At 35.0% G+C, this 16,673-nt stretch overlaps 1 protein-coding gene across 6 annotated transcripts in view; it reads right to left on the minus strand.

Annotated features, from left to right (window-relative positions):
• The window catches only part of SENP6 (SUMO specific peptidase 6), a 137,996-nt gene that overhangs the window by 76,381 nt on the left and 44,942 nt on the right, over positions 1-16,673 (minus strand). For 3 of the 6 annotated variants that reach the window (XM_047763698.1, XM_047763681.1, XM_047763714.1), the window contains exons 4-6: positions 16,083-16,225; positions 15,025-15,120; positions 8,537-8,557 (exon numbers count right to left, since the gene is read on the minus strand). In XM_047763698.1, coding sequence (XP_047619654.1) covers positions 8,537-8,557; positions 15,025-15,120; positions 16,083-16,225 — 260 coding nt within the window. The remainder of the gene's footprint in view (positions 1-8,536; positions 8,558-15,024; positions 15,121-16,082; positions 16,226-16,673) is intronic. The other 3 variants (XM_047763707.1, XM_047763697.1, XM_047763690.1) reach the window with 2 other exon arrangements.

Here is a 16,673-nt window from a genome sequence, read left to right on the forward strand (position 1 = left end):
AATAGTGAGCACCATGTGCCAGGTACTGTTCTAAGTGCTTCATGTCTATTAATTACTCTAATCCTCACAATAGCCTTATAACGTACGTAACAGTATTAAACACTTCACAGATGAGGAAACTGAGGCACAATGAGGTTAATTAATTTGGCCATGGACACACAACTATTAAACAGGAACACCAGAATCGGTATCCCGGCAAACTGCATCAATACTGGAGAGTAATGGTGCTTTCATCATTACTTAGCAGCATGGATACAACCGGGTAAGTTCCACACTGCCAAGATTTTAATATTCATGAAGATGCAAGTTGTGAAGATGAGAATTTGCCTTAGAGATAGTAATGCCAGTACTATGAAAAAGGTAGATTTTCAGATTTTTAACTATATTAAACTTTAAGTAAAATGCATGTTTTCATATTCTACACACATTCATACTATAAAGGATATAATATAATCTTATCTTTAAATCAAATAATTGAGTTTTAATCTCTAATTTTTATAATTCTACACTTTGGAAAAATAAAGATACCAACTATAAAATGCATCTGAGGCAATGAATCTGAAGCAAAATATGTTATGGTAAACTACAAAACCTCTATTTATTATACATTTTTTAAAATAGTGGACAAGAGAAACAGCAGATATTCTTAAATACTAAGGACTATCAACAAGGAAATTAATTTGTCAGAGTGGCCACAAATCTGGAAAACAGGTTCAAATTGACAAATCCAAAATATGTGTTTATTTATTCTGGGGTATGCCATAAGCACAGTTTTATTCAATAATAACTGGCATAAATCATCTGAAACAAAAATTCACAGACATACAGGGATCACTGAAAATGCTGAACAATTCATTCTGCCCTTTGCTGTTTGACACAGTGCACTGAAGCATGCACTGCTTATAAGGAATGAACAACATGCTAAATACATGTAACATTTATGACCTATCATGTATTGTAATGTAATGTTAAGAAACGATTATGTATATTTGCCAACATTTCCAAAACTTAGGGCCTTTCCGTATCCAATATTTATTACATCTTTCTCTATACAAACAGGGCAAAAGTTTTGTTTTAAAAAATGTATTATAGGAATTCCCGTCATGGTGCAGTGGAAACAAACCCGACTAGGAACCATGAGGTTTCGGTTCGATCCCTGGTTTTGCTCAGTGGGTTAAGGATCTGGCGTTGCCCTTAACTGTGGTGTAGGCTGCAGAGGCGGCTCGGATCTGGTGTTGCTGTGGCTATGGCATGGGCCGATGGCTACAATTACGATTAGACCCCTAGCCTGGGACCCTCCATATCACGGGTGCGGCCCTAAAAAAGACAATAAATAAATAAAGTATTATAATGAATAAATCACAGAAATAAAAGCATACTTTATTTCAGAATGAAAGTATGAATGAAACTAGTATTAGTTTGATAAGAGAATCTGATAAGAGCTTTCTAGCTATAAAAAATTTAGTTGTTTAAAAAAAAAGGTGATCAAAAATGAAATTCGACATAAATTTCTTGGTTTGAGGGGTCCATCACTCTAAGATTTCAAACTCCAAACTAGTATAATGTTCACCTCAAACCAAGAAGCAGACAAGTGTCCCTGCCTTCTGTTTTCTACTAGGTGAGAGCACTTTTTTTTTTTTTTTTTTTGCTTCTAGGGATTTGTATTTTGCATAGAAGTTTTAGAGAAAACCTCACTTCATGGACCCAATGTTTCACAAGGTGCGTAAAATGAACTGGCAAGCTTTTTCCCCCTTCCGTGCAAAACTGTTTAAATAACATCAGAATGCTCTGCTTATTAAAGGTTAGATAGGTTCCAGCCCCGAAAGTCTTTTTAAAAATGAACTCTATTTTAGAATAATTTTAAACGTGCCAAAGAGTTGAAAAGACAATTTGGAATTCTCTTGTATCCTTCACCCAGTCTTTCCTAGCGTTAACATCTCATTACCCTCATATGCACATCAAAAACAAACCAACACTGTGCACTGCTATTAACTAAATGCCAGGCTGCATTCCAATTTCACCGGCTATTCCACTAATGTCCTTTTGTTGTTGTTGTTGTTCTAGAATCCACCACATGCAATCATCATATCTCCCTAGCCTCTTCTGTACTTCCCAGACTTATGTTGTTTTTCATGACCATAGCACTCTGGAAGAGCTGGTCAGTTATTCTGCAGAATCCCCTCTCAATGGGTGTTGTCTGATATTTTTCTCATGATCAGACTGGGGTTGTAGGTTTGGGGAAAAGTACCCTTATCATCACTAGTGATGTTACCTTGATCATTTGGCTAAGGCCCTGAGTGTCTGCCAGGTTTCTCCACCCCAAAGTTACTTATTTTCCCTTTCTACATTCTATTCAGAAGCAACTCTAGTCAGTTCAGGCCACAAAAGGGGAGGGGGGAGTTAAAGTGTTTCCTGAAGAGAGCAGTATCTACACATATTATCTGGAACTCTTCTGTAATAAATAGCTGTCCGTTTCCCCCAATTCATTTTATGCTGCTTATAAAAATCCTAGGATAGTTCAATAAATAAATCACTTATTCAATTACTGCTATCAGTATGACTCATGGATATTTATTTTATATTTAGGTTATAGTCCAACTGATTCAGTTTTGGTGCTTGGGAGCTTTCAGCTGGCTCTTGTATTCCTTTGATATAAACTAATTTTTAAAAAAAATTCTGGTAAAACATACACAACATAAAACCTACGGGAATGTGAAATTTGCATGTCATCCTTCTATAGGGGCCATGAAAATCTGTGTCGTTCCAATTTTGGTATATGTGCTACAGAAACAAGTTCCCTTTTGTTTTTTGAATACGTGTTTGGATTCTGATACTAGAAGATTGTTAAGCCATCCCTAGAACCAGCCATTTCTCCATGTTCCTTTTATTAGAGAGTGCCATTTCTTTTTAAGCTGGTTTTAATAACTCATTTCATAAATTGTTCCAATGCTTTAACTGATCCCAAAAGATGCAAATTTCTTTAAGATAAATTAAATGTGTTCATTTTCCTTTAAAATCTGTTATTCCAAACTCATGTTTAAATGCAAATCAACCTAGTTTTTGAAGAGATACATTAAAATCTCTATAGCTGTACTCTAACCAAGAACTTCTTGCATTGTAAATATTTTAGGGGAGATTTATACATTTTGTTGTTATACTCTGTGTGTCATTTATAAAACATATCCTTTATCCTATTTAGTGCTTCTTATTCTTAATCCAATCTCATTTGTTGCTAGAATTCTACTAGAAAATTGCAAGCTTTCCTTTTGCATGCAATTCTTCTGACTCAAGACACCCCTTTACTTACAAATGGTTATTTCATATCTGATTCTTATAAGCAACATAATATAGCTAGATTTAATTCAACCAGTTTTGTCTTTTATTAAATTATATTCAACTTGATCACAAGTGTTACTACAGCTGATAAACTTTGTTTTCCTTTGATCTTATTTCATCTATTTATCTTCACTGATTTCTCTTCTCCCCTATTTTTACTGATGTGCATAATTACTATTTGTTTTTTTCACCCCAAGTTAGTTTAACAAATGAATAGTTACCTTCCCTCTCTCAATCCTTATTCCAATTGCATATTTCTGTTCATTAACATTTTATCAAGACTCCAACTATTTCCTCAAGCAAGATGTTCTACTGCACCCTAAGGGGACATTTAAAATTCTTTTACTTCCCTATCCTATCCCACTCAATACCCCCCCTCTATAAAAGGATCCCTTTACTTCTGCCTTTCTACCTCTCCAACTCCTAGATTTTGCTGAGATAATTCTGAATACTTAGACATAGATTACTACTGATTTTCTTTTGTAGCATGTCTCTATTTGGTAAGTGAAACATGCTTATATAGCCTTAACTGAATGCCACTGACTTAAGTTTTTAATTGTGCCAAATTATAAACTATATACAAAAGAAATTTTTTTTTTAAATCTCAGGTTTATCAGGTGGTAACACTTCCCTACATAAAATGCCCTGAAAGCATCTAATGAATGTATCAACATGAAACCCAAGCTCTTCAGATCATCGCACAAAGCCTTTTATAATCCAGGGGTCCTAGCTGACCTCACAAAACCCAACTCATACCATTTTCTCCTTTGCTCCCCAAGCTCCAGCCACAGTGGTCCTTCCTTCCATTCTTTGAACATGCCAAACTCATTTCTGCATTAATGTCTTAGCACACCTCCTTCACTACCTGGAAAAGCCATCTCTATGATCATGGCATGGCTAATACTTCAGTCAGTTCTTGGTTAAATGTTAGCTTCACAGTAGAGTGTCTCTCTGAATAGACTGTCTAAAGAAACCAGACTGTCACTATATCACATCTTTCAATTTCACTTACACAGAACTTATTATTTGGTGTTTTACTTGTTCATTATCAGTTTTTGCCCATAAAAACATAAATTACAGAAGTGCAGGCATCTTGACTGTTTTGCTCATCACTACATCCTTATGCCTAGAACATAGCAGGCACTTGTTAAATAACTGGAAGGAATAAACTTGTAAAACTAAACAGCTGTAAGTAATTAGAAGTGTATTTATCATGTCACATAATAGTACACACATTGGGATACAGTATGGTAATGTCAAAACTGAGCCACTAGCCACCATGCAGAACCACCGTAAAGTAATTCAAAATATTAATTTGTTAGCCCATGTGCAAATACTGTATATGGTTCAGGCATTTGAAAGGCACTGTAAGTGTTTATATTCATGGATTAGACAGGTTTGTTAAAATTGAATATATCTAGATTCCCTACTCTGTTTACTTTTGTGTTACTTCCTGTCCTTTCTTAGTGTTTCCATGCCCAATCATTGTTTTCTTCAAAGTATATTTTATTATGTGGCAAAACATCTCATCCTTCTATTTCTCCACTTAGTCTTTAAAAAAAAAAAAAAAAAGTCTGCTGCTCTCATCAGATATTTACTCTTCTAAATAAACTTTAGAATCAAATAGTCAAATTTCTTAAAATAACAAAGTCCCCAGGATCTTCAACAAAAATCACATTAAATTTACTTTATCTTAAGAAGCACTGGTATCAAATAATTAACCAGGAACCTGGGATCAGGCTCTTTGGATATACTTAAAAAGGATTTACATATCACTAATAATGAAGATTTAATTAAATAAACTGCAGGACAAGCTGTTAGGTAATCACTAAAAATCACTTTCAGAAGTCATCTTAAGAGATCCCGTTGTGGCTCAGTGCTTAACAAACCAGACTAGGATCCATGAGGACAGAGGTTCGATCCCTGGCCTCACTTAGTGGGTTAAGGATCTGGCATTGCTGTGAGCTGTTGGTCACAGAAATGGCTCAGATGCTGTGTTGCTGTGGCTGTGATGTAGGCCACAGCTCCAATTAGACTCCTAGCCTGGGAACCTCCATATGCTGCAGGTGTGGCCCTAAACAGACAAAAGACCGGAAAAAAAAAAAAAAAAAAAAAGAAGCCATCATAATAACTGGGAAGTATTAGAGCACTCTATTAGGTGAATATTCAGTTGCACTTTTATTCCAACTCCGTGTGTTGTTAGACATATTATATATATATATATATATTTTGCTTTTTTAGGGCTGCACTTGCAGCATGTGGAGGTTCCCAGGCTAGGGGACAAATCGGAGCTACAGCTGAGGGCCTAAACCACAACCACAGCAACGGAGGATCTGAGCTGTGTCTGAGACCTACACCACAGCTCATGACAACTCCAGATCCTTAACCACTGAGGGAGGCCAGGGATTGAGCCGGCAACCTCATTGTTCTTAGTTAGATTCGCTTCTGCTGCATTACAAAGGGAACTCCGTTAGGCATATATTATAAAGCAGACAGAAAAAAATACTGAAAAAAAAGCATCAAGATCCTATTGATGTAATTTTCTACTTTAAGAGTGTTTTAGTAATTACAAAATGTTTCATTATAATACTTTTCAGCCAACCCCTTTATGTAAACATTTCTAGTATTTACGTTCTTTTACTGTATTACTTTCACTTCTGTACCTTTTTGTTGTTTCAGAGTTCTCTACGATATGCACAAACTTTTTACAATAAAAATATTTTTAAAAATTTTAAATCTGAAAATTACTATGTACTTCAGTTTCATAATAGGTCAACAGTCTGTATCTAGGGAGGAAAGAAAAAAACAGTTCTAACACCAGATTAAATATTCTACGTTCCTGATGCTACCACATACACTGTATTCACAATCTATCCATCCAAGAGTAAGCAAAGAATTCAAGCCATTGAAGTTCTCAAAGTCACCTACAATGAAGAAAAACGGCAGCAATTTTTCTTTTAAGTTTGTGAGCTCTGAATCTTAGTATTATTTATTATTTATTCCTGCTTGGTTTTAAACTTAACATATACCTCATTGTGCCAAGAATATAGTATAAATGGAAAAAAATCTGAAGATTACACTTTTAAAACTACCAATTTTTATTAAACCATCCTCTTAAAAAGAAATCATTTAGTTCAAAGATTTATAGTCCTTCATGTGTTAAGGGATAAACATAAAGGATCTTCTATCACCCTTCAAAGATCAGAAAAAAAAAGATGTGGCTTTGTTCCTAAGAAGAGAGGAAAAAATTTATGTAAAAAAAGTTTACTAGGTAAATTCTACTGACACAAAAGTTCTCAGTTTATCTCTGACAAAGATAAAATAATTTTAGCTAAGAATCCAAAGGATTCATGGGCTAAATTCAACCTAAAGATAACTAAGCTGCTGAATAAATCATTCAGGTGTGTTCATCATAACCTATTTTATAAACAGCTGCTGCTTCATGTCTTGCTCCAGGTGGTACAAAAAGACAGAATTTCAGCATCTATTACTATTACAGAAATTCTAAACTTTACAGTGTATATGTTAGTTTAAAAAAATTAACTCATCTGTTCTTCACAAATCTCCTTTAAAACTGGGCAAATATCATTATCTCCAGTTTACAGTAAGTTATGTGCCTACTGATAATACTGGTTACTTAATTCTACATCTTCTGACTTCTATTCCAGGGTTATTCCACCAAGAATGTACTTCCAAGAGAGCAGGGATTTCTGGCTGCTCCTAGAAGAGTGCCTGGCACATAGAGTCATTAAAATATTTGCTGAATATAATCAAGGAATAAATTTCCACTACAGAAACATGCAAAAGAAGCCAAAATTGGGGGTGGGGTGGGGGGTGGGAATCACTATAAACCTTCCAAGGCTACTGTGAAAAAGAGAATAATCTAAGATCTTTATACTTCTTCATAATATTAACAGTACCTATATTTTATCTACTATAGCATACATGAAATAATTTGTTTATATAAAACAAGAGTCTGGTTCATAGGAGATTACATAGTTATTTAAGATATATTCTTTAGCAATATTATTAAAAAATACCTTATTAATGATTTCCTCCTAAAATATAATCACTTATCAGTTTTTAAAATTTTAAAGATACAAAACGACTCACCTATATCTGTAAAAAATAATGATTTACTCAAATAGAAAAAGACACAACAAAAAAATAATTTTTCTTTCCCAGAAGACAGCAAAATATTTGTACAACCCACTCATTTAAAACATGTAAGAACTGTTAAGTATTTCAGAATTATAAAATAAGCCTAAATCTTTTGCTGACAGGATCACCTTTAAATTTATATTTTAGAAACTTGATGTTCATGAAGATGAACATTTACAGCAGTCTATAAAATACTGCAAGTTGCCTTCGCTGGCTCCTCTACTAGACCTTTTAATAAAATTATAGTCAAAGTTACATAGTTAAATAAGATCAATGACATGAAAGTACTGGTTTAACACAAGGGCTGTTTACCTGTTTTGGGAGGAGGGTTCATAAAAGGCTTTGGAGACTCAGGAGAGCAAGAAAATAAGATGTGTACATGAAAAAAGTTTTTCACATACATACATTGAGGAGATAAGCTGTTGTTATGGACACTTTGCTTTAGAAGTACAATCATTTCACTATTCAAAGAAATCTGTGTTCTTAAAAAACTTGTTTCCATGTTATTTACATTAGCCAACATTTCTGCTTAAGGATGATATGTCTGCTAGTGTTATTACAAACAGAACGAAGATTAATCATAAAAATCTGCCACAAATTTTGGGGTCAGGGGTCAGAATAGGAACACATTTGCTATTTAGAGTTTTAACTCCAGCTTAAGGTACTCTACTTTCCACTTATCCCTTCACTCTACTTACGTGTAAAACAAAACTATTATCACTAAAATATAACAAGAAATATTTAAATTATGTAACTGAAAGAAATTTTACCACTAAGATGATGAAATATTCATTTTTAAAAGGAAAGTACTCACACACTGGTACAAAAATATAATAATCATTTACAGAAAACTGTATTTTGAGAATTATGGTGAAATATGACCCATATAAGTCAAATATGTTGTGTTTAAATGTTTCCTTTTATTAAAATAATAAGCTTAATGATGAACTCTAATTCAATGAATATTTTTCAAAGCATACAAATAATCTGGTATTTTACTGTTAAATCCATGCTCTAATTTCATTGATATTGAGCTTACCTTTCCTTTTGGTCCAGACTGCTTAAGACATGAAAAAGAAAAAACATGTAAGAGGCAAGACCTCATTTTTGATATATCATTGTAGTTTTAGTAACTGCAGTCAATAAGGCAAAATTCTGTGATTAATCTGTTTTAAACACATTATATATGTTATATACTAGTGTTCTGAATCTTGTCAGATATGTAAATTGGTTTTCAATTTTTGTCAGTACAGGAAATAATTATATCTAAACATATTTAAACAAAAAAGAATGTACCAAGAAATGAAAAATTCCTGAAAGAGTTCTATTTAACCATCCAACATTTGAGGATATATGGTATTTTAGGGAAGTTATGGAAATAGTCTTCAAGGAACAATACAACTTTCTGAAAGTTATATTTTTTGACGTTTCAATCCTGTTATCAGGTATGACTAACAGTTATCCCTCAACATCTGCAGGGGACTGGTTCTAGGACCCTCCTCAGATACCAACAATGGATGCTCAGGTCTCATATAAAATAACGGTGCAGTATTCACATATAACTTAGGCACACCCTCCCCACATGCTGTAAATCATCTCTACATCGCTTAGAAGACCTAACACAATGTAAATCCTATGGAAACAGTTGTGAGCACCAGCAAATTCAAGTTTTGCTTTTTGGAACTTCCTGTTATCTTTTTCCCTTTAATATCTTCTATCCGGAGTTGTTTGAATTCATGAATGTAGAACCCCCCAGATACGGAGGGTCAACTGTATTTGCTTCTGAATAAGAGAAAAAAAATTGTTTTCAGGTTGAAACTTCTGCACAAGAGCGTTAGGTTAAATACAAATACAGTATACAATGTGGGACAGGAAAAGCCCTAGAACTTAAAATCATGGCCTCTAATCAAAAGTCCAATGTGTAAGAGGTCCACTCTCCTCCACAGCTCACGGGAAATCTAAAAAGTTATCAACATCTATTACTCCAGAGTAAAATTATAAAGCCCCCCAAATTAGAATAAGATGCACATCCTAGAATTATGTCTATTATAAAAGAAACTAAACATTCAGAACTGTAAGCAAAACAGTTTCCAAAATCCCTGGCTTCCCATATTAACTCCTCTATTCTAATCATGTAAAGCACACAAGTAAAATATCCATTTAATCCTGCCAAATTAAGAAAAAATAACATGGTAAAAGTTAGCTTTATGTAAACAACATTGAAAAGAAATATTTAAGAAAGTTTTAATAGTAAGAAAAAGAATTAACTTACATGAATACCATATTTGAAATTTTACTTCTGTTATTTAAAAAAATAGAATAATCTGTATAAAATAAATTTATGTGGACAAATGACAGAAAAATGAGGGAAAACTATCATACCCCTATTAAAGTAAATGAAATAAAATATAAAAGTTTAAGTATAGTCTTTCCATTTTTATATACTTAAGATGTTATATTTTCAAGAAAAGTAAAATGAAAACCAAAAGTTAGGCATTAATATCTAATCTAGCCATTTCCAACTTTACAGTGCTGTGCCCAAGCAGTGAGAAGAGTTTGGAACTCTTGCTTTTATTTTCCAGACTCATCATACAGAATAAAAGAGATAGAAGAGTGTAGAAGTAAAAGGAACAGGTCTGGTGATTTCCAATAAACCAAGGCAGTTAGTAAGAAAACAAACAAACAAGACAAAAACATATATATACCTATGCTCATTTCTCTTGAGAAAAATACATTTATTATATCTAATTTATAACTAATGGTACGTTTCCAATATTCCTCAATATAAGTTTGCTATTAAGCCCTGCCCTAAAGAAGCTTATGTATTAAAAAACAAACAAACAAAACAACAACAACAACCAAAAAAAACGCTTTTAAGCGTTCCCACTGTGGCACAGTGGGTTAAAACTCTGACTGCAGCAGCTCAGGTCAATGTGGAGGTATGGGTTCAATCCCAGGCCTGGTGAATGGGTTAAAGAATCTGGCATTGCTGCAGCTATGATGTAGGTCACAGATGAGGCTTGGATTCAATCCCTGGCCCAGGAACTTCCATATGCTTCAAGTGCAGCCATTAAAAAAAAAAGTTTTTAAAAAATGAGGGACACCATGATCAGTAATGCAGGACTTTGTAAAAATGTGAACTTACATTCTTATCGGATTTTTTCTGCTCTTAAAATAAAACAAACAAACAAACAAACAAAAACCCAGAAAGAAAAAGATAGTGATTGATTCTGGTATCCATGACCTGATACTGGACATCGAAAATTCTTTTGAAGTGGTGTTTTTCATTAATAATTAAGTCTTGCTTATTTCAGGAGCCCATTTTCCCATTTATGGATTATATATGCCTTTGTAGACATTCATTTTCCCCTAGGGTCCATTCAAGTCGTTTCCCCTATTCTTACTAAAAAGCAAAAACAGGAGTTCCCATCGTGGCGCAGTGGTTAACAAATCCGACTAGGAACCATGAGGTTACGGGTTCGGTCCCTGCCCTTGCCCGACATTGCCGTGAGCTGTGGTGTAGATTGCAGACGAGGCTCGGATCCCCCATTGCTGTGGCTCTGGCGTAGGCTGGTGGCTACAGCTCCAATTAGACCCATAGCCTGGGAACCTCCATATGCCACGGGAGCGGCCCAAGAAATAGCAAAAAAAGACAAAAAAAAAGCAAAAACAAACAAAAAAAAGTGAAAATGTAAATGAAACATAGACAAGTAAATGTGCTCTTTTTCCAAGTCTGATTAAGTCAGAATTAGAGATTTTATAGTTACAAAGATTTTTAAGTGTCTGCATTTTACCCCATCCTCCACCACTACCAGTATATAAAAATTTTTTTAAAAAAACTTTTTCCTTTGGCCACCACAAATAGCAGCTTGATGTGGGATCTCTGTTCTCAAACCAGAGAATGAACCTGGGCCACAATGATGAAAGCAATAAATCCTAACCACTAGACTTCAAGGGAACTCCCCAATCTATTAAGTATCAATTAACATTTGGAAGAGCAGTAAGAAAATGGATCAGAATCATAATATTCTCCCAAACAGTAGTTACTCTGATCTGATATTTTAACAACCTTCATTTATTTCTTTCAGATTGAGAAGGTGTGATATACTTGTTCCCATATCTTACACATTATTCAAACAAAATGCAGGTTTGCTTTACTTAAAAGACAACTTATACCACTCAACCCAAGAAGAATGGATTATATATGTGAATTACCAATGGTGGTAGGTCCTTTTAATTTCAAATTGAGAGTTGAGAAAATAAGAAAAATTAGGAGAAAATGTATCAGCTGGTGTGCTCAGCTTCTTGACAACTGCCCCAACACTGCGCTAATTATAACCAAGTTTAGTGGCAATCTGCTCACTGAAGGCTTTTTTTCACGCCTTAGCACGTGGCTGCTACTGCATGGAGAGTTGTTGTCTAGCTAATACACTCGAAAGCTTTTGTAATACTTCCTTTGTGATCTTCACTGCTCCTTCTCTGAGAACAGTGCTACACGTACCATGTATATCTCTACCATGACACTCACCAGTGTCTGTTTACCTTTCTGTCCTCTACCCTAACCAAACTTGAGTTTCAAGGCAAAGCCTTTCATGTATTTAGCTTTGATTATTCTGCACCTATGCTGGGTGTGTAGCATAAAATCACAATATTTCTGAAGGAAGAAAACTGGAAAAACTCTCAATGACTGGGGTTTGATCTTTTTAATGACAGTCACACTGCAGTAGGACTAAGAAATGTTTATTCTATAAATAAGGGACAAGCAAAAGTACATCTATCCTGCTGTCATGACTCTTCACAGTTCTCCTTACTGCCCCTAGTTGTTCTTGTCAAGGATTTTCACTCAGGATTAAGTACAAAATAAATCAGGTTTGGGTATTTTTTTTTTTGCTTTTTAGGGCCACACCTGCAGCACATGGAGGTTCCCAGGCTAGTGGCTGAATTGGAGCTACAGCTGCCAGCCTATGCCACAGCCACAGCAACACAGGATCCAAACTGCTTCTGTGACCTACACCATAGCTCATGGCAACGCTGGATCCTTAACTCACTGAGTGAGGTCAGGGATGGAACCACAACCTCACGGTTCCTAGTCATATTCGTTGCTGCTGCATCACGAAGGGAACTCCCAGGTTTGGTGTTTTTTAAATAAATAAATAAATACACAATATTTTACTAGTAAATACCCCTTCCAATTTTTTTTTTTTTTTTTGGCCATGCCTATGGCATGCAGAAGTTTCCAGGCCAGGGACTGTACCCTTGCCACGGCAGCAAACGATTAGATCCTTAACCCGTTGAGCCACAGTGGACCTCCCAACAGAACCTAATCTTTTATACAGATGAGCAATGATATACAAGGCAAGGTATAAGAGGTGCCAAGACACAGAATAAAACAAAACACAAACCAATTCCCAAACTAGAATCAGGTTTTTTTTTTTTTTTTTCAACATTACCAATGAAGAAAGGAGGGAAGAAGAGAGAAAGGCACAGTGCAAATAATTCTAATCTAATAGGTAACTTATAAACCAATAATTCTGGTAGAATATATCACTTGACTGTAAATTAGTATTTCAACTTAGAACACATTTTCAGAATAGCAACCAGAGAGATCTTTCTTAGGGATGGACTCTGCAGATGGGTTCAGTGTATGTATGAGAAACAGTGTGTCTATCCTTCTCCCTCCCCTACTTTTATTATCTGTTCTAATGTTTGTGTCATATGGAGGCCAGGGAACTTAATTTGTAATTAAGCCAAATTTTTGGTATATACAGTAATTTCTTTTTAGTTGAATTTCTGAAGTATCTTACGCAAAAACTATGAAAAATAATACATTTAAGCAAAGGAAAAATTTTATTATTGTCCTAAAGTATGAGAAATATTAAAGTTTTTAAGGTGAAACTTTATGTTACAGAAAATCTATTTAAATAGCAAATACAGACGTTCCCATCGTGGCGCAGTGGTTAACGAATCTGACTAGAAATCATGAGCTTGCGGGTTCGATCCCTGCCCTTCCTCAGTGGGTTAACTATCCGGCATTGCTGTGAGCTGTGGTGTAGGTCTCAGACGCAGCTCGGATCCCGCATTGCTGTGGCCCTGGCGTGGGCCGGTGGCTACAGCTCCGATTCGACCCCTAGCCTGGGAACCTCCATATGCCGTGGGAGCGGCCTAAGGAAATAGCAAAAAGACAAAAAAATAAAATAAAATAAAAAAGACAACACTGTCAAAGTAATAAAAATCAAAGTTCATATCTATTAAAAAAATAGCAAATACAGAATGATTTCTAAGAGTCAGGATACATTTTCTAAATGAGTAGCAGTCTAAAATCAACATTTTTTTAAAAATGAAGAACAGCATCCAGCATACATATCAAATCTTTAAATTTTACTAGTTATAAAAATATTATGCAACTATTCATAATGCAAGAAAGAGAAATTATTTTTCTAATTGTTGGAGTTTAAGAATTTCGGAGTCAACTGAAATTCAACTGAAATATCAAAACCATCCCAAAATGGTTATGAAAAACTTTGGGAGCTTTTAAAAACACCAAGTGTTACATGTTACTTTTCATTAAGGTTCAAGTAGTACTTTCACAATCGACAAAAACATTCAAATTTACAAAAACATGAAAATGTCTCAAACATTTAAAACTACTAATGTGATTTATATCGATACTAGGAAATCCAATAAACCTTACAAAGAAAGTAAGGTAATTAATAACTGTAGTTTTACTCCAGAGCTAAGCTACCAACTAAAGATTTCTTTGTCAAATATTGTAAAAATCAGCTTAATTTCACAGGAACATAATGCAACAGAATGGCTTTTACTTAAAAGGCCTCTATTTATAGAATGTGACAGAATTCCTTTCCTAGATTTTTATTTGATATATATCAAATAATAAATTAAAAATAACAAAATAAAGAAAGAAATAACAAAATTCCAGGAAATTAATTACTTCAGAGACATGAATATATCTCTTTAGAAACAATGGAAACACAGTAAAGTTCCACAAAGTTTGGGGGAGAAAAAAAGGTTAAAAAAAGGCAGTGAGGAGTTCCCGTCGTGGCGCAGTGGTTAACGAATCCGACTAGGAACCATGAGGTTGCGGGTTCGATCCCTGCCCTTGCTCAGTGGGTTAATGATCCGGCGTTGCCGTGAGCTGTGGTGTAGGTCGCAGACGCGGCTCGGATCCTGCGTTGCTGTGGCTCTGGCATAGGCCGGTGGCTGCAGCTCCGATTGGACCCCTGGCCTGGGAACCTCCATATGCCACGGGAGCGGCCCAAGAAATAACAACAACAACAACAACAAAAAAAAAAGACAAAAAAAAAAGGCAGTGAAAATTCCTATGAAAGAAGATGGTAGAATTTCCTTGTGGTGCAGTGGTTTAAAGATCCTGGCATTGCCACTGCAACAGCTTGGGCTGCTGTAGCACTGGTTCAATTCCTGGCCCAGAACTTTCCCACTCCTTAAGAGTGGCAAAAAAAAAAAAAAAAAAGTATGTATATACTAAACAAAGGCAATTAGAATCCTTACCTTTGGGCCGCTGTTTTTACTATTGATAACTGTGCATTAGCATGAGGAAAACGTCTTACAGTTCCAGAACATAATGATGCATTTTGTGTATTTTCACTGCAGAGTCAAAAACAAAGAATAATTTAACAGGGAAAAATTACATGCACACATGCAAAATCTATCCTTTAAAATCTGAGCACACACACAAAAAAACTTTACCATGTTAAAAAAAATTTATACATAAACCCATTGGTCATGTTAAATTGTCCATTAGCTTTCCACTTTATGAATTTGTCTGAAATGTTTCCAAACCAGCTCATGAAAGAAGATAGAGTAGAACACTAAACTACAACTCAGGAATCCTAAATGAATGTTGTGCATTGTAAGATTTCCTATAAATTAATTCAGAAATATTTTCTCTTCTTATTTCTCTAGGGACTATCCATAAAAAAAGCTTTTAAACTTAAGTATAAAAGCTTTCTTTATGCCAAAATAAAAATGTTAATTATAGAAAAAAAATCAGGAGCCTTAAACTCTACTTTCAATTCTACCACTCACTTAAAAATTACTTAGCTTTATATAACTCAGTTATCTAAAAAATGACAAAGTAGAAATGATATAGTGATTCCAGCCCTATTTCTGGGATACATAATAGCCCAATCATATCAGCATCAGTGGTTCACTAGGACAACAGCTAGGAAAGAAGAGAAGGGCAAAAATGAATCTTAAGGAAAAAAAAAAAGGAATACCCCTTCAGTAATCCTGATTAGTATTCCCTAAAGGAGACATGATCAAGATTTTACTAAAAATTTGAAAGCAAGCTCATCTTATGAAATCTCAGTCTTCTGAAATTTATCTTGTAGTATTTTTATTCAGAACCAAGAAATCACTGCAATTAAATCTTATTCCTAAGATTCAAAGCAAAGAGCACCACATAGGGGCCATCCTACCTCTTGGATCTACTGACAAAATGAAAAGAAACATTACACGTTGGGCCAATTGGTCACAAAAACAGATACTAGTTTTGGGTGTCAAACCTTTCATCTTTTCTATGGGAACGGGTGGGGAAGTGCCTATACCTCAGTTTCTTATTGTTGTTCAACATGTTAAGCCCAATTGGGTTGCCCTTCAAAGGTTTTAAACTTTCAGTCTTGTTTCGTCTTGCACATGTCTTCCAGGGTTCACCAGAACTAGCGGCAACAATTTCAGACTGACGATTTAACTGTAAAAAGATCCATAAACATTAAAGAATCAATAAACAAATAATATAATGACTTATCAAAAACTACTTGAAAATCCAATTACCAAAAAAGTAGTAAAAATGCACCAGCTCTTCAGGATGGGGAAGAGGGATGACAGCAGCATGGATCTAAGAGTAATTCACCTGTAATACTGTTTATTCCTAAGGACAAGTATGTAGGAACATGGGTGTTTATGACAGTGTTTTCTTTTCATTTCAATATCTCCAAAGATATTTGAAAAAATTAAGAGAGGAAAAACAGAAGGGATGAGGGTAGAGAATCTTAGGATAGCTCTTTCCAAGTGTAGGAGATAAACACCCTGCTCAGCAGGCCTTGATGCTGCCAGCAGGGCAGCACAGCCAAACACGACAGTGAGGTGTCACGACAAGGACTCTGACTCTAGGGTCAAAGCTCCTCCATAAACACAGA

This window comes from Phacochoerus africanus, chromosome 2 (genome assembly GCF_016906955.1).
Source record: "Phacochoerus africanus isolate WHEZ1 chromosome 2, ROS_Pafr_v1, whole genome shotgun sequence".
Lineage (NCBI taxonomy): Eukaryota > Metazoa > Chordata > Mammalia > Artiodactyla > Suidae > Phacochoerus > Phacochoerus africanus.